Genomic DNA, 25008 nt, shown 5'->3' with positions numbered 1-25008 from the left:
CAGAACTTCATTCCACACTAGAACTGGAGATGGTAGAGACAGGCAAAAGAAGTGAGTATTACAAGAGAAACTTTAGGAGTGACCAGAATACAGAAAGAAAATCACAAGAAAAGTTACACTTCGTCAAGGCAGCAAATTTTTTAGAAAGCTGCTGTATTGCCAACAGGATTGAATAAGAAAGTACTAAAATCTGTCATGCACTTCAGCAACATGAGAAGAGTTGGCAGCTTTATCAGGAATCTTTCTCCACTGTAATAGTGAGGACAGATTGTGACAGGTCGTTGGGAGGTCATACTTGGCTATATAGTCAAGGCAGTTCCCGTGTGCTGTAATCCAGGGAAAACTGAGTTAAGTGTTACGTTCATCAGGAGCTGGGAAAGATGGGGAGCAAGAATGTGGGCTGTCACTGGAGTGACAGGAAGACAGCTTAGATGAAAGGAAGAAGTAATGTATATTCAGGAAAGTTTTTATATTGATTGGAAGTAGCATGGGGGGTCATTCCCATCAGATGGCTTCTGGTTTACTGGGGAGGCTTGGGTTAGGAGGGCCCTGTGTCGTCTGAAGTTCAGTTCTTTGTGGAGAGTGGCAGTTGTTAGGTTATGAAGACAGGTTAAAGGAAGCATTAAGACTGGTGTTGAGTACCATGATTTATTATTGCACTAGAAGATTTTTTTTTAGCATCATAAATTTTCTCCTGATTTTTTGCAAAGTAATTTTTCATACTGATAAATTTTATTTCTATCCCCCACAATGTAAAATTATTAAATATCACATCTTTTCTTGGCTTTCAAAACATTATTTTTTAATTTTAGAATGTTTTGTATTTATATTGGTGTGTAAATGTTCAAGGCCAGCAAATAGTAAATAGAATCAGCTTCAGCCTCTGGAATGCTGTTTTGTACTTTATCTTTGACTGTTGGTTTTCATGAGGAAAATGTGTTTGCTTCCTGTTTCAGGAGGTTTACTGAACTGAAGCACTACAGTGACGAACTGCAGTCAGTTATCTCCCATCTGCTTCGAGTCAGAGCTGTAAGTGGTCCCAAGCTTTTCATGCACATTTATAGGGAAGGAGCTGTTCGTTTAATAACCACGTCCTTTACCTAACTGGTATGTGTAGTGAATAACTGATTTTTGCATTCAGATTTGGTAAATCCCTCATCCAAACTGCACTGAGGGAAACATGAAGAGTTTTCTGCCACAAACAACTGGAAGGGTTTTAGGCCGTTGCTTCCTCCATAGCTTGTCATAATAGGGTTGTTCTGACATCTCATCAAAGGTCTGCCATTTCAGTTTTGGGATGTGAATAAGTGTAGGATTCTAGATCCACATGTCCTACTGTTTACAGCCGTCTTGAAAGTCTGGGAATAGTTTATGGATGTTAAGCCATGCTGCCTTTGCTTCTTAAGACACTTACTTGAGAGAAAAGTCTGCCAAAAGCAACCTGAAGTTAAGGAATAATCATTGGACTTAGCTATGTAACTTGGCACTAATAAACGTGGGAAAAACAGTTTTCATTAAATTTACATACCTGGAAATGTTGTGTTGTGTACTCTGGTCCTTTCAGGCAGCCTAGAGGGCACTTGCTGTGCTAGAGGCATTGAAAGGGACCGAGTTACCAAGTGTAGGATCACATTCCTTGCTAACCAGAGTCCTCTTGCAATGGCATCCACTGTATACAAGAGTCCCCTGATGGCTGTGGGAAGTAGGGACAGCTTTAGATGCAGCCAACTGACTGTGTAATGATTCCTGAAGCAGATTATTGGATAGTGGAGGTGTATGCCATGTTCTTTGTTGAAATGGAGGTTTATGCTTTTGTTCCCTGTGCCTGTCATGCATTTGAAGATTTTCGTAATGCTGTAGAAAAGCAGACTAAAGAAAATCCTTCTGAAAGTCTTCGTGTTGGCCCATCTCCCGTTAATCTCTTTAGAGTACCTTTAGGTCCTATACTGGTCCATTTTCTATTGTGATAACAAAATATCTTTGTATCTGTAAACTAAAGGGGTTTACGTAACTCCATTTTGGAGGTTCAGCTTCTGAAGGTCCCTTGCAGCCTGTGGAAATGACTCATGGCTTCCTGGAGGGAGCACACGTGAGAGTTAGGGACCACAGGGCAAGCTGAAGAAGCTGGAGGCTAAAGCAGGCTCGTCCTGCCCTGTTCAGGACAACCCACTCCTGCAGAAACTTCCTGGGCCCCTTGAGAGTCTCATTAACCCTTCCCCAAGCCACGCCACCTGTGACCTAACTGCTTCCTGTGACCCACCCTTGAAAGGTACCAGCACTCCCAGGACCAAGCTCATAACACATGAACTTTTAGGGGACGGACTATATTCAAACTCTGGTAGTCTCCTTCCATAAATTAGAATATTCTTCTGGGAAAAACAAATGGTACCTATGAGAATTACTAGACTGGAATCAAGAACTGGCTATAGGCCAGGCTTGGTGGTGCACACTTGTAATTACAGCACTCAGGAAGCTGAGGCAGGAGGATCATTGTGAGTTCGAGACCAGCCTGGCCTACAAAGTAAGCTCAAGGCCAGTCTGAACTGCATAGTGAGACTCTGTGTCAAAAAGACCAAAAAAAAAAAAGGAAAGGAAAGGATAGATTAATGAGATAAAATTCCTATATCTTTGGTTGTCTTGAAATTACCCAAACAAGTTAGAGAGCAGATCTTGAGGGAGGAGGGGCTGTGGACAGAGACACCACCTAAGAGCACTGCAGGAGCAGATCATGCTGCTTCATTCACAGAACATGGAGGCTGTGTCTGAGTAGGCTGATTAGGGAAGCTATGTCCCCCTGAAAGGCTTTCAGCTACAGAAAAGGGCGAAAGGTCACAGGTTTGGGGTCAAGGGGGCAGACCATTGAGTAGTCACAATACTAGCCCGTGGTGTTGAGAGCCGTGCAGACTTTCACACTAGGAAGCAAGGACAGATGTGTGAAGATCTCAGAGATGGAGGGTTGAACTGGAGTAAGCCATACAAACACTGAGAACCCATGAAGCAGAGGTTACTAACAGTGGTAACTGACGAACGGCGGAGTTGGGAGGCTGAGTCACAAGGATTGCAAGCTCAGGCCGCCTGGGCAACTCAGTGACTCAGGGAGGCCTTGTCTCAAAACAAATCAAAAGGATATAATATTATATTACTGAAGAATAAGAACATCTAAATATTCATTAAGGCTTCCGGGAGAACATGGCGGACAGATAGCAGCAGCTATGGAGGCTCTCTGAAAGACCCAGCTTAGAATTCAGGGAATGGTGCGGAGTAAGGAATCATAAGCAAGTGGAGATATGCCCTGATGACCCAAGAACGAACTGGGCTGAGAGAAACCAACTTGGAATGCAATCCTGGTGCTATAACAGGAACAGAAAAGCCTCAGTGTGGAAGCTGGAGCCCGCGGCATTGGAAGCCGCGATTTGGGTTTCCTGCTGCCGCTGCTGCGTCTATATCGGCTTGGCAGGGAGAGAGATGCGTGGAAGCTCTGAGAACGGGAATCGGTAAACGGAGTTGAAAGCAGGACGGGCGGGGAGCTATGCATCGACTTACAGTGAGGTGAGTGAGAGAAACTGAGACTCTTCCACAGTTTAGGAGACTCCAGCGGAGGACATTCTGGGACTGGGCAGACTTGCGGAAACAGGGCGCTGCAGTGACTTCAGCCACGTATCCCCCTCTCAAGCGGGATTGGTGAGAAATGCCTAGCCTACGTGACACTGCTGGCTGAGACCCAGTAGGCTAGCACAGCCCAGATCCCAGCGCCTGAGGGTGACCTGGAGGGGCGGGCCCGGCATAGGCTGCTTGGTCTGCAACTTCCTGGTGTGCTGCAGTGGGCGGGAACACCTAGCCGGCGCAATTCAATCAGACTGTGGCTGACAGGGAAGAAAGCTGGGCCTCCTGTATATGCTTGCATATATAAGGAACAAAGAATATGGGAAGAGGGAGCAACAAGAAAGGCCCCTCGGGCCCCAATCCTGAGAAACAGGCAATAGCAAACACCGCACCAATAGACATAAAGCGTCATCTCCAGAGCCTCATAGATGAGTTCAGGAATGAAGTTATTGATGACCTGAAGCTAGAAATAAGCAGAATAGTCAGAGAAATGCTAAGTACCACCCAAGAAAAAACAGATGGTGGAATGGAAGAACAGAAAAAGAGGGGAGAATTGTTTGATGGAAAAAATAGAGAAAGCATAGAATACGTGAAGCAGGTTCAAAGGGACTACCAGGAAACTAAAAACTCTATCGAAAACTGGCATAACAGCTTGAAAGAAACTAAGGACAGACTATCTGAACTGGAGGGCATATTTGAAATATGGGAGAATGAAATGAAAAACTTCTTAAAAATAACAAAGAAACAAACAGCAATAATACAAAGACAAGAGGATGATAAGAGGATCCATAACTTAAGAATTAAGAACATAAAAGAAGAAGTAGGGACACAAACAAATGAGCTACAAAAGCTACTCACAGAAATAATCCAGGAGAATTTTCCTAATTTAGCAAAAGGTAAAGATACTCAGTTGTATGAAGCATACAGGACCCCAGCCACCTACAACCCAAACAGGGCTACACCCAGGCATATAATAATCAAAATTCCAGAAATCCAATATAAGAACAGAATATTAAAAGCTGTCAGAGACAAGAAACAAATCACTTACAAGGGAACACCCATCAGAGTTACAGCAGATTTCTCGGCACAAACCATCAAATCACGAAGAGCGTGGGGGGAAATAATTCAAGCATTGAAAGATAATAATCTCCAGCCAAGATTGAGATATCCTGCACAACTATCCCTGGAAATTGATGGAAAAACAAGGTGCTTTCAGGATAAAGAGGAACTAGGGGAATATGCAACTACCAATTCAACTCTACAGAGAATACTGCAGGATATTCTAAAAAAGTAAAATACGAAGAATTCAGAAATAGTGGCCGAGAGGCCACAATGAATGGAGCAGAAAACAAAATGAAGAAGACAAACTGACAACTAATGACAGAAAAAGAGCTCAACAGAAATGAGGCAGAGAAGATTGGATGATAGGAACAGCTATTTTGGAGAAAATTACGTCTTAATAGGTAATACTGATTTAGTATCATCTTGTTTTGAAGTCTCATCAAGCTTTTGTTCTTCTGTCTCCATTGGTCTAAACAGGTTGTATCTTATTGGATTTTATTATGTATGATAGTATAAGCAAAAACTTTTATAGACAAGGAGATTATGCAGAAACCATTGTTCATTTTCTGTTAGTTGATTCTAAATACCCTGCAATACTATCATTCTCTTAAATGGTTTTACATTGTTTTGATATATTTAATGCCTACAGTATACGAAGTTATACTCAAAGATTTCAAGGAAAGAGACAATATGGTAACTACTTTTATGTCAGGATTATCTTGTGGTGAAACACTATTCTGCTTAAATGGTTATGTTTTGATCTGCTCTGTTTTGCTGTTATGTCCTCTTTTATCTCAATCTCCACTCCATTATTTACTTTTTTATTTTTGTCCTTTTAATTAAGGGAAAAATAAATTAAAAATAGCAGGATATATTATAGTAACCCACTTTGACTTTCCATTATCTTGATTTGAAGCCCTGTATTACTCTACCATCTTGTTTTTGACTGATGTCCCCCTATTCTGTTTTGCTTGAGAGTACCAGGTTTGAAAGTTTAGGCAACAGCTGTGAAGATAGTGGGATTCATTATGACGCCCATTCTGGTTGACTATTATCTACTTTTGAAGACCTATAATGTCTCCAATGTTTTGGTTTTGTCAGTTTTGTTCTTTACTGTTTTGTTCAATTTTATTATACCTAATGATATAGGCAATTCTATTTGAGATAGCGGGAGGCATTATGGTAACCATTGTTGATCACCTTGTGTTATATTTTTACATTATCTATTATGTCCACCCTTTTGATTTGATTGACTCTGTTCTGTTATGTCACATTTGGTTCTATTCCCTTCCAAAAAAGTAATAAGAACTGTGGGAGCAACAAAACCCAAAATGTGTAATTGTCATTGTACAAAAGAGAAGAAAAGAAAGTGCTCTAAATGATATAACGGCATGTATGTTTAAGTGTATAAGATAGATAATGATATCACTGAGTTTTGTTGGATCATTGAACAGAACTGTTTGCAGTCTCACTGTTGGAATGTCCACTTTTCAAGCTTTAATTTTGTAACTTGAACAATTATTTCTAAGATGACAATATGTAATCCATTAACTAGTGATTTCCTACTGTTTATTTTTTTCTATAAATTTGTATAACTTGTACCCTTTCTCTGCTTTTTTTTTCTCCTTAAATAAAATTAAAAAAATAAATAAATATTCATTAAGGTTTTCCAACAAAGATAGCGTATTCATTTTATATACAATGCCATCGAATTTTAGCAGCTGTTTCCAGTGGTAGTTATAAAAGACAACATTCCTTTGCTGGTCAAAAAATTCTTTTTTGAGCAGGGTCTCACTATGTAGCTCAGGCTGGCCTTGAACGCATTATGTAGTCTAGAGTGGTCTCAAACTCGTGGTGATCCTCCAGTTTCAGTCTCCTAAGTGCTGGGATTACAGGCATGCACTGCCATCCCCGGAAAAAATATTATCATTCTTGCTGTGGGGAACTAAAGATAGTAATTAAAAACTAAGCATTAAAGATTTATGCAAGTGTAAGATACGGTAAATGTAGGGCGTGCCAGTTTTGTTTGTGTGTACGATGAGTTTTGAGAGAATAATTTTTTACTTCTGTACTTTGTAAATTTATTGTGCTAAGCATTTGGGAGATTCTTTGTTTACTTTGAATGAGAGTGAAATTACTTTTCAAAGTAATCTGTCTATAACTTTGATCTGACAGCAACTTCTGTTAAATATTTCAGAGAGTAGCAGATCGACTCTATGGAGTATATAAAGTACATGGGAATTACGGGCGAGTGTTCAGGTAAGTGTTACATGACTTTTAAATAAATAATTAGATTAATTAGGTGTTTTGCTTTAGAACAGTATTTATGAGAGCTGGGCCTGGTGGTGTACCCCTGTAATCCCAGCACTCAGGAGGCTGAAGCGAAAGGATCACTGTGAGTTCAAGGCCAGCCTAAACTACACAGAGGGGCCCTGTCTCAAAAATCAGCAAACAAACAATAAATAAAACGGTATTTGTGAAACTTGGGAAGATTTCTGAGCCTATCGGGTAAAACATTACTTTTTAAATTAATGTCCCATGGCAATGGTTTTCAGATTTTCAAATTTCTGTTTTTCATTTTAAAGCCTTTCTTTCATCCATCAAAAAGTAGTCAGGAAATTCACCACGCTGAGCAGGTGAAGGTGAAGCCATTCCGAGGGAGGCAGGAATGAACGCTCTTACCCGATGGCAGCATGCTGGAGAACATTCTGGAAGAAAACTCTGTGTCCTTTCGTTCTCCAGCTGAGTGTTTCAGTCTCAAAGTTGTTGTCACTGCTGTTTCCAGAGGTGAGCCCAGCGTGCACTCTGGTAGTAAGTGTTCCGCCACAGAGCCAGGTGCTCAGCCTGTTTTCATTTTTGTTTTGGGACAGAGTTTCACTGACTTGCCCACACTGGCCTCCCAACTTGCCATCCTGATTCTCCTGCATCAGCCTCCTAAGTAGCAGAGATTACAGGAGTGGGATAATTTTATTGGTAATTTGAGTATTTTTGTAGCCAGTATAACTCAGTGGTAGGGCAGTTGCCCAACGTTTGTAAGGCCTTGATTTTGATCCCCATGATGAGGAGAACAAGCATTTCTGCAGAGAGCTTTTTCTGCCCCCGTCCTTCCACACTAGGGATTAAAGTCAAGCCCGTGCAGTGCGCCACGTCCCTGTCTCACCTATTGATCTGGCAGGGTCTTGCTGTGAGCCCAGGCTGTCCTCAGACTTTCAGCCTTCCTGCCTCAGCCTCCCCATGCTGGGATTGCAGCTATGGACCACCACAACAAGCCAATATTTTGATTAGTTTTGAGTGATTTTCTTTTTTGCTTGTTCTTATATGTCCTTGTAACATTTTAAAAGTTATTCAGATTTTTATAAGAAAAATATCCCGGAATGTTCCAGTATATGTCATAAGACTGAATTAATATAAAAATGTAGTTCATAAGCTGGGTATGGTGACATATGCCTGTCATTCCAACACTTGGGAGGCTGAGGCAGGAGGGCTGCTGTGAGCCCACGGCCAGCCTGAGCTGCCTCCCGAGTGCTGGGATTGAGGTGTGCACTGGCACCGTGAGCAGCCGGCTGCCCCTTCGTTCCTGCTGCTCTCACAAGCAGTTCTGGAAGTCCTTGTTTGTGTCTTCACCATGTGCCACCAAACATACAGTGAGTGCTCCTGCGGAGTGCCATCCGGCAAAAAGGGAGGCTTCTGAAAACATCGGTGTGCCCTGGTCCACCTTAGTCATTGGATCTGGCACCGAGCAACTTGCCTCTTCCCTGTGGTCAAAATGGCCATGAGGGCCAGGGATTTAGCTCAGTGGCATAAGCGCCTGCCTGGCAAGCATGGGGTTGTGAGTTGGATCCCCAAAACCAAAAAAAAAAAGAAAGAAAGAAAAAAATATGGCTGTGAGAGGTAAGCATTTTGAATCTGTTCAGGACATTGAGGCAGCCTGGACAGTGCAACTAAAGACACGGAGAGGACTGCTGGAGCTTCCTCGGACAGTGCTGGGACAACGAGAGAAGTATGTCAGGGGAGGAGTGTTCTGCCAGGGATTAACGGCAGTGTGTCTTTTGCTGTAATGGTTTAAAATTTAAACATTCTCTATATATTTATCATATCTCATACATAGCCTAGAGATTATATTAAGTAGATCAAGAGTAAGACCCACATCAATATTTTTAATCCATCAGCAGAAACCATTTTGTATACAGTGAGTCCCCGACTCCATTCTGGGAGAAAGTTCATCCGATTTGCTCACAACGTGACAGTGAGTCTTCACAGTACACCTGTGGCTCTTAGGCAGTGCCCCTGGGAGTCTGATGGTGCGCTTGTGAATCTCGTGCAGTACATCTGGGAGTCTTGTACAGCATGCCTGTGAGTCTTATGTAGTACCCCTGGGAGTCTGTGATGGTTCATCTGTGAATCTTATGCAGTAAACCTGTGCGTCATAGTCCACTGTGAGTCTTAGGCAGCACACCTATGAAATTTCACAACTCGAAATATTTATAAGTTGGGAACTACTGTACGTCCTTGTATTTAGCAACAGATATCAATTTTTAAAGCCTTCACTTACATTTACTTGTTAAACTTATAGGGACAACATATTTGAGTCACGAGAAATCTGGGAATGGTATACAGTATTTTTAAAAGCTAGCTGAAGGAGAACCCTATAAAAGGGTTAGCAAAGTGTGGTATTGCTCAGGAGGCTAATGCAAGATGATATAGGTTCAAACCTGCACAACTGTGTGAGACCCCATCTCAGAATGAGATACCAAAGGCCAAAGGTGGCGCTCAGCTGGTTGAGTGTTTGCTAAGCATACTTGAGGCTCTTGGGTTCCAATTTACTAGAAAAACACAGAAGGTTCCATTTAGTGATGTTCCATAATGCGTCTGATTTTATCTTTTTTTCGCTAGTGAATGGAGTGCCATAGAGAAAGAGATGGGTGACGGCCTGCAGAGTGCTGGGCATCACATGGACGTGTGAGTAACGCAGGGTGCAAAGCGTGGTGGGAGTGTCTGTAACTCTGCTGTTCCTGTGCATTTTCATCAAGTTTCCTGGTGTTTATATTGTGCTCTATAGATACAGATCTGACTTAAATTCATCTCAGGAATGCAAGGTTAGTTCAATGTTTAAAAATGAGTCTAACTCATGTATTAACGAAAAGAAGGTGAAAACCTGAGCATTCATTTCAATATTTGTAAAAATTATTTAACAAATTTCAGCACCCATTGACAATAAAAATTCTCATCAAACTAGAAATCAAAAGGAATTTCTTCACCCTGAAATTTATAGGTAATATAATTAGTGCAGGCACAGTAGTGTATGGCCTTAGCAGTGTATGGTCTTAGCCCAGTGATGGCAAACCTTTTAGAGATGCATGCCCAAGTTGCAACCCAAAACCTACTTACGTGTTGCAAAGTGCCAACACTGCAATTAAACCAGAATACTGAGGTTTCAGTTTGGAAAAGAACAATTTTTACATTAATATCTTTTGTCGTAAAACAAAAATAACACCTGCACCGTAGGTGTACCACCTCTGTTATCCTCTCCAAAGGTTAAAGTGGGACGGTGTAAGCCTGTGAGTTCAAAACCAGACTTGGCAACGTAGGGAGACCCTGTGTCAAAAGGAAGCAGTGAAGAAAGGGGGAGGGTAGACAGACAGACAGACTGATTTATTTAATAGAGAAATACTGATACTTTTTCCTAATAGAGAAATACTGATACTTTTTCCTAAAGTCAGGAACCAGGCAAGCGTGCCTGGCCACACCCCTTCTAGTAAACATTGTACTGTATGTAAGTCTTCAACGAAATGAGGCAAGAAAACTAAGTAAGGAGCTTAGGAAAAGGAAAGAAGTAAAATCATTTTTATTTGCATCAACAAAACTTTACAAAGAAAGTCATAATGAATTAACACAATTGAATTTAACATGAATTCAGGTTATCAGATATAATAATGAATTGTTTTTGTGTACTAAAACCAACAGTTAGGAAATAAAAATTTTAAAGCAAAACTGTTTACAATAATGTGAAAACATAATGGGGGTTAATTTAAAGAATGATGTTAGAAGACCTCTGCCCTGAAAACTGTAGAAAACATTGCTGAGAAAAACTTAGAATACTAGGGGTGAACCACGTTCGTGGAGTACAGTGCCCAATTTCAAGATGCTCATTCTTCCCCACTTGAAGTTTATTAAATTCTAGCGGCTTTTATGGAAATTAATGAGCTGATTCTAAAATTTATACGGAAATTCAAAGGACCTAGAATAGCCAAAACAATTCGAACAAAGATCAAGGCTAGAATGTACTACCTGCTTTTAAGAGTGACTGTTAAGTTATATGACAGCTAAACAGATAATAAGGTGTTGGAGTAAAAATAAACAACAGATCAGTGGTCTAGAAATAGCCCCATGCTTCTGTAGCCTCCAGCAACAGACAGTGCTGGGAACACTGGGTATCTGCGTGGTGGGGTACTCTCAACTGTAGCTCACCCTTTACACAAAAGTACAGTAATTCAACTTAGATCCCATGTGTGAGTGTAAAGACCGAATGTATAACTTTTATTAGAAGACAGAGAACATTGTTGTAATCTTGGAGTAAGGGAAGATTTCTTCAGAAGGACATAAACAGAAGATACTGGAAAACTGATCCTCATCAAAATTTAAAATTGATGGTTATCAGGGGCTGGGGATTTAGCTCAGCGGCATAAGCGCCTGCCTTGCAAGTAGGCAGTTGTGAGTTCGATCCTTGGTACCGATAAAAAGGAAAAAGACAAAAAAATAAAATTGATGGTTATCAAGAGAGGTCGCACGGGGTAAGAAGGAAGGAGGTGATGTTAAATGGGGAGCAAAGCTTCTGAGAAGGTGACTGAGTCCTCCAGAGACTGCTGGTGGTGATGTTCACACCAGCCAGGCATGTAGAATACGCCTGTGATTCCAGCACTCAGGAGGCTGAGGTAGGAGGATTGCCATGAGTTCAAGACCAGTCTGGGCTACATAGTGAGTCCAGGCCAGCCTGAAACTCATAGTGAAACCCTGCCTCCAAAAAAAAACATAAAGATAAATTTTTTTTATCAGTTATAAATATTTACTGGGTATGGTAGTGCACTCCTATAATCCCAGCACTCGGGAGGCTGAGGCAGGAGGATTGTTGCAAGTTTGAGACCAGCCTGGGCTACAAAGTGAGCTCAAGGCCAGCCTGACCTGCATAGCGAGACCATGTCTCTAAATAAATAAAGACTGGCCTGTATTTTTCTAACACCCCCCCAAAAAAGAAAAGAAAGGTGAAGAGGCAAACTACATACTGGCAGCAAACATTTCTCATCATAATATATAGAGAATTCCTACAGCTCATTAATAAAAAGAGAAAAAACAGATTTTAAATAATCTCTCCACACATGAAACTAGGATGTCAGGTGAGAGATACGTTACTTAGTTTGAATTAGTTGTGTCAGAGCGTGTACATGTATCAGAACACTACATTGTACACTGCCAGTGTATGCTAACTTTGTCATTTATGTCTTAAAGCAATGGGGAAGAGTGAAAAAATGTTCTATCTAAATTCTTTTAGGCCATGTTCAAGTCAACTGGCTGTTTCTTCATTCAGTTTCTTTCACAATAGTCTTCTTGCTCTCTGTTGATTTAGTATTTCAATATTTGCAGGAATTTAGGATCCACTTTCTAGTTGACCCATTGAAGTGTTAATAGAATCGTCCGCACTAGTGATACCTAAAACCTTTTCCCATCACCACTTCTCCAGCCTCAGATGGACAGTCCATCCCTGCGTGGTGCCGCCTGTATTCAGCCACCAGTTTTATGGCTTGTTTTTGCTTTTTTCTTTCTTAACATTAATGCTCCTGGGGTTATAAATTTATAAAATAAGACAAGTGTTCTTACTGTTTTTTAAAGTGACAGTCAGTTGTTTTTAGTTATGAATACAGTATCTCAGTAGTAGGTGTAAGTTTGTAATCACAGATTGTGTACTTTGCCTGCTTTAGTAAACCCTGTAAACACATTGCTTTCCAGATAGACTTCAACATCATCTTACACGTTTACTTTTACAGCTTTGTTAAACTTTGCTTATTTGCCTAGTTGAAACAGGCCTGAAGCATAAATGTGCTTTTTATTGCATGATAAGGAATCAGACTTAGCTTGAAGGAAAGATGAGCTCTTTGATACAGTTGGATGTACACATAGCCCCTCATCCACACAGATTTACAGTGTGACCGGAAAAAACCAGCCCTCAAGACATTACTTTGATACAGTTCTGAATTACTGACCGAGATCCTCAAGTAGAGACTGGAGGAGTCTGGGGAAACGACACAGAGCCTGAGCTGTGTGCTCTGGATTTGGAGGAGAAGGCTGGTCACAGAGGTGGAGGGACCCAGCAGTGAAGAGCTCGTCCTCGGGGCAGCTGAGCCTGCTAAAGAGAACAGTGCAAAGAAAGTCTCCAGAGATGTTCTCTAATTTTTATTTATTCATTTTTCCCATTGTAGCTTTTTGGTATTATTATATATAGTCACCACCAAGAACATGTGTGCATCAGTGAGGCCAGACACACCCTTGCATAGGTTTTACAGCCCTGTTGTAGTATCTTGGAATAAAAGATTCCAGTCGTGCCATTTCTTCAACCTTTTTTTATTTCTAGACCACTATACTTAGTGAAATTTGGCATAGTCATTGCATAATTGCATATTGCTGTCAGTGTTTCTGCCTGCTAATCGTCATCTTTCTCATTTGTCACTGACAGAGAGCAGGTGGTCTGGGGCTCACACTCTAAGTAGCACTCCCTGAGAACCTGAATGCGTTGTGTCCCAGCCAACCTTCTCTGTTAATGCAGTGTTTTTACACAGGTATGCGTCTTCTATTGATGACATTTTAGAAGATGAAGAACATTATGCAGATCAGTTAAAAGAGTACCTTTTCTATGCAGAAGCACTACGGTGAGTATTTGGAAGTAGAAAGTTCTGGATGCAGCCTTTACAGCTGATTCTCAGAGTTGTATCTGCTTCTGTAGAATAAGTATCTGCAGGATACTTTTTAAAATGAACCCCTTCCCTCAGCGAATGAATGAAGGCTCGTTGTATTCTTCTGTGTTGTAAAGTGGTAGGAATAGAAATGGTAGATGGTGTGAATTATCCGTTAGACAGCTCTGTTTAAGAAAAAAGTTGTTGTAATATTTTCTGTTTAACTTTGAAAACTGGGTTATTTTTCTGGCATACCTAGTTTTCAGTCAGTTTTCCTGACACATAAAAGGATGCTGTTAGGAAAACAGAGGAGTGATAACCCTCTAGCTCTCACTGCTGTGGGAGCATCTGCATATTGTTACTTTTTTTCTCCTAGTGCTTTGAGTGTAGAGAATTTCACCAAGATGTTTTCAAATCAAATCAAAGTTGCTGAATATATAAAATTCTCTCACCCCTAAAAATAATAAAAATGACTAATTCGTATTAATCTGAAAAGATGCCTGTGGTCCACAGCTAACTGCGGAGTACACAGAAGCGCTGGGGTGTGTGGCATGTGTGTTTGTGAATGCCCTGCTGAATGCTAGAAGGTAAAGCCTTCTAGCACTGTGAGTTGTGCCTGGATCGGGGTGGGGAAGGAGGCTCGTGATACTCCCTGTTTTGTTTTGGACATTTCTGTATTAGAACCTTTTTTAATAGCAAGCACGACTTGCTTTTGTGATGAGAAAAGCTGATGAACATTTCTTTTACTTGTGAGGGGAGCTGAGGCAGGTCTCACGTGTAGTACAAGGCTGCCTTGAACTCACTGTGTAATCCTGCCTGCCTCCGCCTCCCAAGTGCTGGGGTTACAGGCATGCACCTCCACGCTGGGCTAGATGTTTCTTCTAAAAAGGAAGACAGCTCTAGGTACTATCCTTTGAAAGTTGCTGCTTGACATGGTAGCATCAGTTTTTATATGTTTTTTTAAAAGTATATAATATTGGTATATGCATTGAAAAAAATGAAAACCATAGTTTTTGTTTCAGTATATGTAAAGTTTCTAACTTAAGTTTCACTAGGTTTAATTTTTAGTGTTACTATAGTTTGCATTTGGAAATTCTGTGTGGGGCTGGGAATTTAGCTCAATGGCAGAATACTTGCCTGGCAGGCTCCAGGTTCCTGGTTCAACCCTCAGCACCAAAACACTTTTTAAGAAGAAGAAAATTCTGGATATTCAGTTGCTGGGCCTGGAAGACATTGTGAATGCCCCCCTCTCCCTCCTGAAAAAGGCTTCTTACCGTGCTGAGGCTAGGGCAGGAGAGCTATGTGGCGGTCTCTCTCTCCCCCCAGGGCCGTGTGCAGGAAGCATGAACTCATGCAGTACGACCTGGAGACGGCCGCGCAGGACCTTGCTTCCAAGAAGCAGCAGTGTGAGGAGCTGGCCACGGGGGTGAGTGTCCCCCTTCCCTTCTCGTGAAGGCAGGCAAGGCTGGTGTGGCAGTGCACAGGACACTTGACCTTATGCAGAAGAATCATCTGTGAGCAGCTTTGCAGTGCTGTGGTGGTTGTCCTGGTATGAAAAGCTGTCAGCAAAGCCAGGCGTGGCTTCTGACCTGAGACAGGATTGCAGCTCATCAGACCCTGCTCAAGCCAGGCATGGTGTCACACACCGGTAATCCCAGCAGTCTGGGAGGCCGTGGCAGCAAAATTGGAGCCCAGCCTGGGTGATTTAGTGAGACACTATCTTCAAACAAAAACTGAAAAAGGGCTGGAGATGTAGCTTAGTGAGAAGGCCTGTAGATGGGAGAGCTAGATCCCAGCCATCGGAGCTAGAGTCCATGGCATTACAAGAACGTCTGAGGCTTCATTTGGCAAATTTTACAGAAATTTTAGTTTACTTTAGAAACCTTTTCCATTTAGAATCTGCATCTCTCCTAACCAGGAGCTCTTTGTGTACTTTAATTTTCACAAGAAGCACTTGTGAAGAAAGTTCTATGTCTTATTGAGTGGGCAGGGCAGGTGGTTGGTTTGGGTTCGTTTTTTGAAACAGTCTTGCTGTATATTTCAGGCTGCCCTCAAGCTCACTGTGTAGCCAGGCTGCCCTCACACTCCTGGCGATCCTCCCGCCTCAGCCACCTCCCAGGTGCTCACACCTGCTGGATTACCGTGTTTGTAGTCAGCTCTGTGCTTTGCAGCTGCTTCACTAGAATACAGTCACCGCCGTGGTGAGGTGCGTTCTGGATCTCACAGATCGGCAGCAGCAGGGTCCCCGTTCAGCAGTTACTTCATAGGTCACAAGTAGTTTAGGTGTAAAGTACTTTTCACATAGGTCACCCACTTGCTAATCTGTGAAGAGCCATAGATTTTTGTGAGCAGAGCCCCTGATAATTAGCTGTGTGTAGACCAGGCCTGCAGTTTACTCCTGCAACTCAGGAAGTCCCCAGACAGTTCCCAGGGAGCATGAGTCTACTGCTGTGTGTAGGGAGGAGTGTGCCCTCAGCAGGCTTGAGAGAGTGAGGAGCTTGATGCTCAGGCTGCCCTGTGAGGTCTGCCCGCCTTACGGACAGACGCCGTGTTTCAGTGTGAGGTACACGGATTTCAAATATGCCTGCTTTAGTTTGGGTTACATAGTCTTCTTTTGAATGTGATATTCTGTGTCAGTAATTTTTTTAAAAATATGACTACTAATGTAATATATATAATGTCTGATATTTCACATGGAAGTTTTCAGCTGATTAACTTCAGTTGTAATTTTCCCCTTTTTGAGTATTTTGTATTAAAAGCCAGATGTGGTGGGCACATGCCTGTAAGCCTATCACTTGGGAGGCCAAAGCAGGGGGACAGCCACAGGTTCCGGGCCAGCCTGGAATACAGAGTGAGACCCTGCCTGGGACAAAAACCCTGTTCTCATTCCCCTGGCTGTCCCTCAAGACCAGTGCCAGTATCCCCTAGGGTGAGTGTGAGTGTGTAACACGCATAACACAGAGTCTACCAGGCCTCTTGAAGCCGCAGCTCGGAGTCGGTCAGCACATTCCACTGTCACGCGGCCCCTCCAGAGCTCTTCCTCCCGCAAGCCTGGACCTCTGCAGCCAGCCCCGCCCCTGGCGACCGTCACCCTGCGTCCTTCCGGCCTCTGACTCTGGCAGCTCTCAGCCCTTGCTGGGGGCGTCACAGTGTCTGTCCTTGTAAGAGTGCCTCAGGTCCCATGACGGCGGGCGTCAGAATGGCCATGCTCTCGGGCTGAGCGACAGTCCGTGGCGTGGCATGGTGTGGCGTGGCGTGTGGACAGCGCTTGGCTGTGTCTTCATCCGCTCCCGTTTCCTCTTAGACTGTGAGGACGTTCTCCTTGAAGGGGATGACCACCAAGCTGTTCGGTCAGGAGGCCCCAGAGCAGAGGGAAGCCCGGATAAAGGTGCTGGAAGAGCAGATCGGTGAAGGCGAGCAGCAGCTGAAGTCTAAAAACCTGGAAGGCAGGTGAGCGTGCCGAGATGCTGCCCGGCTGGACGTGTAGAGTACGTAAGATACAGAAATACAGAAAAATACAGATAGCAGGACATACGGGTCGTGTATCTTTAGGAGAAGTTTCCAGTTACTGTTATGTACTGTGCGTGGCTTCTCTCCTCTGCACAGGCTTTTCCTCCCCCACTTCACCCAGCAAGCCTGGTCGCCGCCCATCCCGTGCTCCCGGGCTCCATCACTGTGAGGCTGGCCCTGTGTCCCCGCCCCTCGGAGCACCATTTATGCCACCGTAGCACGTAGTTGGTGTTGGGGGGCTGACGGCTGTGTGTCCCCGTCATAGAAACGCAGCTCTCAGAGACCTGCATCCCGTTTGGCTCATTCTCGTGGTGGTTTCCTCTGACAGTGCATAGACCAGCGCGAAGCTGCAGACCAGCGTGCGTCCGTGGGTTTGAGGTGCTTTTGTTAATTCAGTCAGAGGAAGCTTTCATGAACAGAATTAGAAAAGTCACAGAATGAGTACTCAGCATATTGTCTGAGCTGGTGTTGAACTCCTGGGCTCCAGCAGTTGCCCCACGTCAGCCTCCCAAGCACCTGGTGGGTAACGTCTCCCCCAAGCCTCGTGGTCACGTAACCATGTGCGTGCTCTGTGTGGCTCACAATTGTCAAGAGTGGGCAGTTTGCTGGGCATAGTGGCGAACTCCTGTAATCCCAGCACTCGGGAGGCTGAGGCAGGCAGGCCATTGCAAGGTGAAGACCAGCTTGGGCTACAGAGTGAGCCCAAGGCCAGCCGGGGCTGAAAGGAAGACCCTGTCTCTAAAAGACCAACAAAAGAAGAACAGCAATGGGTAGTTTCCTGTGAGTGTCTTGTTACTTTTCTCGTTGCCTAGACAAAATATCTGACACCCAGAGTTAAAAGGGGGAAGGTTTATTTAGCTCACAGTTTGTAGAGGCTTCATCCCATCATCATGATGTGGGCTTCAAGGCAGGGTGGCTTCACAGAGGAGAACGGTCTTGCTGGGCAGAAGACGGCAGAGCAACAAGAGACCTTCACAGCGTCTCTTTGCTCCGCTTGTCTTAGCCAGGCTGCTCAGGGCGGGAGCACGCTCACCCTTAGCCGTAGGGCCCAGGATCCTAGCACTGCACCACGAGTCAGTCCCAGCATCACACACTCTGGACCCAGCCACCTCTGAGAAGCTCCCACCTGAGGCTGTGGAGGACGTGTAGACACAGCCCTCACATGCCGGAAGGTGCAGCGTTGTGGCTCCGGTGGGGTTTAGAGCTGATTCAAGGAGCCAGCCACATCGATTGTAAATGTAAAGTATACTGTCAGGACACAGATTGCTCCAAACATTAAAAATAAGAATTCCACTTGACCCAGCAGTACAGTTGCACCTCGGTTCATGAAGTTAATTCTTTACACAGCATCATGCTGAGAATTAAATGCTAAACCGAGATGCCACTGGGCCTCTGCTGGGGTTTCCCAAGAGTTCAGGTTATCATAGTCAGTGACTCTTACACACCAACCATGTTGATAGCAGCTCAGTTCTAGAAAGAGCCTCGATGCCCCGAACAGATGACTGGATAAGGACGTGTAGTGCACACCCACAGCGGAGAGCTGCTCGCCCGTGAAGAAGGGTGGATTCAGACCATCGTGGGAAGATGGTGGATCTTGTTAAGGGAAGTGGATCAGACACCGCAGGTTCAATGCCACGTGGTCTGTCCTCACTGAGGAAGTCAAAGTACAGATAAAGAGCAGAGTAAAGGGGAGAGGTAGGAAGCAGGGTGAGCCTTGGGCTCACTTCTTTTCGGAAGAGGGTCAGGGAACAGGAAAGGGGAAGGAAGGGGGCAGGGGGCAGAAAATGGGCACGATTGTATATTTGTATCCCCGTTCCCCGTCATGACATAACTACACGTTACAAGCTCGTTAAAAAAGAAATAATAAGAATTGGTGACAAAAGCAGAGATTATTTAAATGGATGGATATAAGTGCTTTTTTCCCCCATCATGATTTTTAGGGAAAGAAAAAAGAAAATGAAGAATAGCTTTTCTTTCTCTGTAGACAGTAAAAACAGGCTCAGTAATGGTTCAGTAAGTTTACAATGTACGGTCTGTGTCCCTTAAACAGTACAATCATGCCCTGTGTTTCAGAGAATTTGTGAAAAATGCTTGGGCTGATATTGAACGCTTCAAAGAGCAGAAGAACCGCGACCTAAAGGAGGCCCTCATCAGCTACGCCGTCATGCAGATCAGCATGTGCAGGAAGGTGGGCACCCCCGGGGGCAGCGGGCAGCGGGCAGCGCTGGCCTTCTCATTCTCCCCACCCAGCACTTTGCCTGATGCTTCCTTAACGCCCATAGAGAAGTGTTGTCCTCAGAATGTCGCTCGCTTTCTGCACTCCTTGTGTGTCCCATGGCTCTGTGGCCCGTTTGTAATTTGTGCTTTAAAATACGGAGCGGCAGCAGGGCTCTCACTATACGATGTCCTCAGACAGGGCGGAAAACACCACATCTGATAAGCGGGACACTTTGGCCAGAGGATAGAGGAATGGTATTTGGGAGAACGGGGGTATGATAAAGTTTGGCGGGCAAGTCAGTCCTTCAGGCAGCTGATTCCCCTGGCCAAAGACTTCAGCACTGAGGCTCTGTCTGGTTAGAGTATTTGACAGTAACAGAACAACGTCTAAAGCGTTGTTCGTGGAGAACATCACAAGTTTCCTTAACTTCTTTCTCGTAACCTGTGATCGGTCGGCGAGATGACCACACTGGCGGCAGCCTTGTCCTAACCTTTTCTCTGGCGTCGCTGTCGGCAGCAATCGCAGAGACCTTTGTCCCCTCACTAGTTAAGCAAGTGGGCCTCTTGGGTTTGGGTAGAGTGATGTTTACGCCTGAAGGAGCTCCTGTCGCGGCTCTTCAGGTCTTCTACAAGAACTTAAGATTGTGACTGGAAGTCACACGGGCAGTGCCATTCCAGTGCCTCGCGCTTCAGTGGCACTTCTGACCTGTGACTGTGACTGTGACCCAGGGGAGGTGCCAGGTGCCAGATGCCACACTGAGTTCATGTTCCCGAAGTTGAAAGATGAATTGTAAGAAGCAGCGGAGGTTAAGAGTAGGAAATTTGACTGAGGAAAGGGCTGGGGACTCAGAAGAGCTCCTGAGAGACAGCAGGGCTGGCTCTCAGTGGGTTGCGGTGAGCCCGCCACTCACAGGAAACTTAGGGAACCAGTGCGTGAGGTGGGTACAAAGCAGACAAAATGATGATCCACAAACAGCATACAAGTACGGCCGTTGAGGTAGTGCTGACCAGTGGAGGCGGGTCGCACAGCGAGTGTGCCTGGGTGACGCCGTTAACCTCGATCAGTAGTCTGCGACCTTAGTCTTTAGTCTTAGTCCTAGTGTGTGTAAGAGAACGGCCCACTCTAATCCGCGCCACCACACCCAGCAGACTTACATTTGAAAACTGACAGTGGCCTTTTCTTTAAAAACTGAAAATTCAGTGTCAGAAGTCAAGGTTAACATTGTTTTTCTTGGATTAATGAGTGCCTATGGTTTGTATATGTTACTTGTAAATTAATTTAAAATATATCCGCTTTATTATACTAGTACCTATTTCAAATGTTAAGTGTGATCTGATTGTTACTTGAATATAATCTATTGACTAAATTGCAGGAGTAATAAACCAAAACAAAACGATAAGCCATCTTTTTGCCGGGTGTGGTGGTACACACATGTCATGCTAGCACTGGGGGCACTGCCATGAGTTCACAGCCGTCCTCACTAAAAGCAAGACCCTGTCCAAAAAAGCAAAACTTAAAACCATGCTGCTGTGTTCACTATTGCATAGTGTCCACTCTCACACTACATATAGTTCTTCTGTATTTTTATTTGGCCCAGACTCCCTCTCCAGAGCCTGTGTCGTCCCCCCGCCTTTAATAAAAATTTTGCTACTGTTAAAGTAATAACATAGTAACAAAGTATTTTAAAAAGAAATAGCCAGCCATGGTGGTACATCTATAATCCCAGCACTCTGGCAGGCTGACGCAGGACGATCTTAACGTAGAGCCTCATCGAGGCAGCGTGGCAGTTTACCAACACTCAATCTCAAAAATCAAAAAAGAATAAGAGAGCCAGGGGCTTAGCTCAGTGGCACAAGCCACTGCCTGGCAAGCAGGAAGTCATGAGTTCAACCCCCAGTAAAACTTTAAAATAAAATAAATAATAAAGGACTAAGGCCAGGCGTAGTGGTCTGTGCCTGTAGTCCCAGAACTCAGCGGGCTGAGGCAGAAGGAGTGCCTCAAGTTCAAGGCCAGCCTGAACTCACGGCAATACCCTGTCTCGAAAAGAGGAGAAGGAATCAGACAGCTCAGTGTGAAGGCCCTGGATTTGGTTCTCAATACCGAAATACTTAAGTGAGTAAATAATATTTCAGGGTGTTTTCTGAGCAACCTTTTTGATAGTGAATCGTCTGGTTTATTGAATCAAATGGGCTGAAGCTTTTTAAAATACTTACTTGCTTTTTCAATTCATCTTTATCAACTTGTTTTGAATTGTTATAAATGCGTACGCCCATTGTAGAACTTTGGAATAATTCACAGCTGAGGCATAGGAATCACGGGCTGGACACTAGCAAGACCCTGTCTTAAAATTCAGAAGTGTCGTCGTGTGCTCTGGGTGAAGATTTGCGGGTGACAGTGCACAGTGTGTGTGCGCGCCCTTGCTGCCCCCAGTTGCTGCTTCTGCTTCCACTGCCTCCTCCTCTTCCTCCTTTGCTTTCTGCTTGTTTGTTTTTATGTTTGAATAAAATAGATTTGAAAAAACATTTTTTTCAAAAGTGAATCAAGGACTTCAGGATGTAGTTTCGAGGGAGACCATTTGCCTGGCATCGTACCTGACCCTCGGTTCAGCCTCCAGTATCACAGACAGTGGGCATGACAATTGGGAGGCGTGGTCAGTGGGAGCCCCTGGCGCGGCTCCTCCCCGCTGGTGCGCCCTCCCGTGGTCCTCCCAAGGTGCGCGCCCGGGAAAGCGCTTCCCTCTTCCCGCGGGGCACGGCTGCGCGACCTGGTCTGACTGTGACCCCGACCCTGCTGGCCGCGAGCACCCTGCCCATCTGAGACATGGAAAGGGGGTGTTTTTATTTCTTTGGCTGTGTCATGTATCCTTCAGGGAAGAGGGAAACTGCAAAGATTGTTGGTATATTTTCTGTTGTCCGATGCCTCAGTAAATACTGATTACCTTCATGCCTAGGCATCAGTAACTCTTGTCTCATAAATTAGCATTAATGACATAATACGTGTTTTGTTTATTGAAAAGGTAGCCTTGTTTTTACCCCTCTTGTTTTACAGGCTTTACGGTCTCAGCTTTAGAAACTTGCGTCTCGTCGCTTCTGTTAGGGCCCGGCTCGGTCTGCAGCCCAGAGCCAGCTTCTGTCACCCTGTGCCCGTGGAGCCAAGCGCTTGCCTGGCAGTGCCAGTGCATGGGGCACTGGGCCTGAGCCTCGCACGCGCGGATTGGGCTGCGAGCTCAGTTAGTAACCGAATGTGGGCTGATACAGTTCCTGGCTTGTCTCATGCCACATTGAAAAAACTGCCTGAAAACTTGTTTGCTTTACAAATAGAAGTGATATGAGTAAATGAGTTATGATGTGAATCTTGAAAACTCATTTACAAGTTGTAAGAATTCTTTTTCCATTTTGAAGATAAAGGACATTGAGGACATTTTTTTTTTCAGAAATATTAGACGCTTGACTATATTAGCCATCTCCTGACCTGATGTGATATTTACGGGACAGATTAAGGATTTCAAAACTAAGTACTGCACACTGCTAAGCCAAATGCGTGGATTTTCATAATTCTTCCAGAACTGAGTTTTTAAAAATTCCTTTTGTTTTTAGGGAATTCAAGTTTGGACCAATGCCAAGGAATGCTTTAGCAAGATGTGATCCTGTGAGATGAATTCTCTTCAGTCAAAGTTCCCCAAAACAGAAGCACAAGTACATGAATTTAAGTTGCTATCCAGTGTCAGAAAAAATACATAAGTTGAATAAATTCAACTTTCTTTAATTTGATTATAGTTGTGTTTACATAGCACAAAAAGGATGTATTTAATAAAGATTACATATTGTAATTTGAGGTTTTGGGGATTGGTGCTGATTCCAAAAGGTTAATTAATAATATAAACCAATAGATTATCTGTCAGGCTTCTGAACCAAACACTCAGTATCCCCATGCCAGTTTCTAGAGGCTCCTTTCTACGCCACTGTTTCAGATCTGTCCAGAGTTTTTTTTTGTAAGACTGAATTTGTTTATTGACTTGGTGAGACCCACTAATTAGAGGGGCTTATTTTCTCTGGCCTTATAATTGAGCTGTTTGGTTTAACAAGGCTCAACTGTAATTTATTACAAAATCTAAGATTTTCTCCCACATTCATTGATGTCCCTGTCACATCTATATAAAATAGAAAATGCCTTTCTTCAGTTTGTGTTTTATCAGAATTTTGATACTGATCAGAAATTTTATACTGCAAACAAGTCTCAGCTTCTCAGAGGGGAAACGCATTGTTAGGATCTGGGAACTGTTGTACAGAAAGTTTCTCTGATACAGGGTGGAGTGCGTTGGTAGGACTGAGGATCTACTGTATAGAAAGTTTTAATCGAGCGTTAGTGATTGTCTTTCTTTTTTTTTTTGTACTGGGGATCGAACTCTCAACTTCACACATGCCAGGCAGGCGCTTGTGCTGCTGAGCTAAATCCCCAGCCCCTCTCAGATTAATTCTTAACCGCAGCAATGAGCCTGATTTTCTCTGCTTGGCTCTCTACACATGGTATTTCAGGGTATGAGATGTCGCATCTCCCCGTGTGAGATCTCTGTAGTGAACATGGTGATCATTCCTCTAACCGTGTCATCCTTTTCTATTGCTTGGCTGTAATTTTTGTAAAGATAAATTATGTTGTTTTTTTGATGTGTGTTTTTGTGGTATCTGTTCAGAAGCCAGACACTCTCATTTGCTAGCTTTGCAGAATCTTAAATGTGTATTCATTATTGTAATGATGTTTTAGAATAAACCCCAGTACTATGTAACATTTGACTCTTTTTTACATGTTTAAATTGTTGCTGGATTTTTGTGCTGTTTGCCAAACTTATACAATAAATAAATGAAGTCTGGGCTGATTTTCAGAGGATTTTTGTTACTTTAACCTACCTGTGATGATCCCTACATATCAATGTGTGGAACCATGAAGAGGTAATGTTTTTGCTTTGTGGGGCAATACTGGGGATTTATCTGTGGGCATTTGCATTGAACTACACTCCAGCTCTTTAATTTTTTATTTTGAAACAAGATCTCACCAAGTTGTTAAGTTCCCAGGCTTTGCAAGCCTCCTGCCTTGGCCTCCCAGAGGGCTGGGTTTGCAGATGTGTGCCACCATGCGCAGCGCTGGGCTTTTTTAGAAGATAACATTGGTTTGTGCAAAAGTCATCTACAGGGGTACACGTTTCATTCCATTGAACGATATCACCTCTGGAGTAGTGAAATGGAATCCCTGTCCACATGGCACATAAAAACCCCAGCCCTGGGCTGGGGTATGGTTCAGTGGTGGACTGCCTGCCAGCGTGGGCAAGATCCTGGGTTGAATTTGCAGACCCTGCAACCATATAATGAAAAATTTAAAAAGACTTCTGGAAACTCGCTTCACACTAAATGTGTTAGGGTTTTCTGTCAGCAGACCTCGTGTGAGGAGGCCCTTGCTGCCTGTGTTTTGAAAGATGGATTGGAACCAGCTGCCCTGTGAGCGCCTGGCCTATCCTCAGGAGAATCCCCGACCCCAGGACTGGGCCAGCTCTGGCAGCACAGCAAGACCTCATCTACAGCAGGGGCTGGGGCGGGCCCTTGCCAACCTGTGGCAGCGCCCAGAGCCAGAGAAGGGGAGGAGGCGAATGAGGTAAAGTGTCCTGCTGTCCTCTCTAAGAGA

The 25008-nt window shown here is 43.9% G+C and overlaps 1 protein-coding gene across 1 annotated transcript in view; it reads left to right on the top strand.

Moving 5' to 3' along the window:
• Positions 1-24208, top strand: part of Snx4 (sorting nexin 4) — a 52142-nt gene extending 27934 nt beyond the window's left edge. The window contains exons 7-14 of the mRNA XM_063225136.1: positions 957-1029; positions 6863-6924; positions 9559-9624; positions 13494-13583; positions 14934-15033; positions 16912-17057; positions 19191-19305; positions 22932-24208. Of these exons, the coding sequence (XP_063081206.1) occupies positions 957-1029; positions 6863-6924; positions 9559-9624; positions 13494-13583; positions 14934-15033; positions 16912-17057; positions 19191-19305; positions 22932-22979 (700 nt within the window). The 3' untranslated portion in view covers positions 22980-24208. The remainder of the gene's footprint in view (positions 1-956; positions 1030-6862; positions 6925-9558; positions 9625-13493; positions 13584-14933; positions 15034-16911; positions 17058-19190; positions 19306-22931) is intronic.
• The last annotated feature ends 800 nt before the right edge of the window (positions 24209-25008 follow it).

This window comes from Cavia porcellus, unplaced genomic scaffold, assembly GCF_034190915.1.
Source record: "Cavia porcellus strain 051 isolate PalLab524CR breed Dunkin Hartley unplaced genomic scaffold, mCavPor4.1 scaffold_15, whole genome shotgun sequence".
NCBI lineage: Eukaryota > Metazoa > Chordata > Mammalia > Rodentia > Caviidae > Cavia > Cavia porcellus.
The sequence above is the reverse complement of the archived record's forward strand: the minus strand, read 5'-3'. Positions and strand labels throughout refer to the sequence as shown.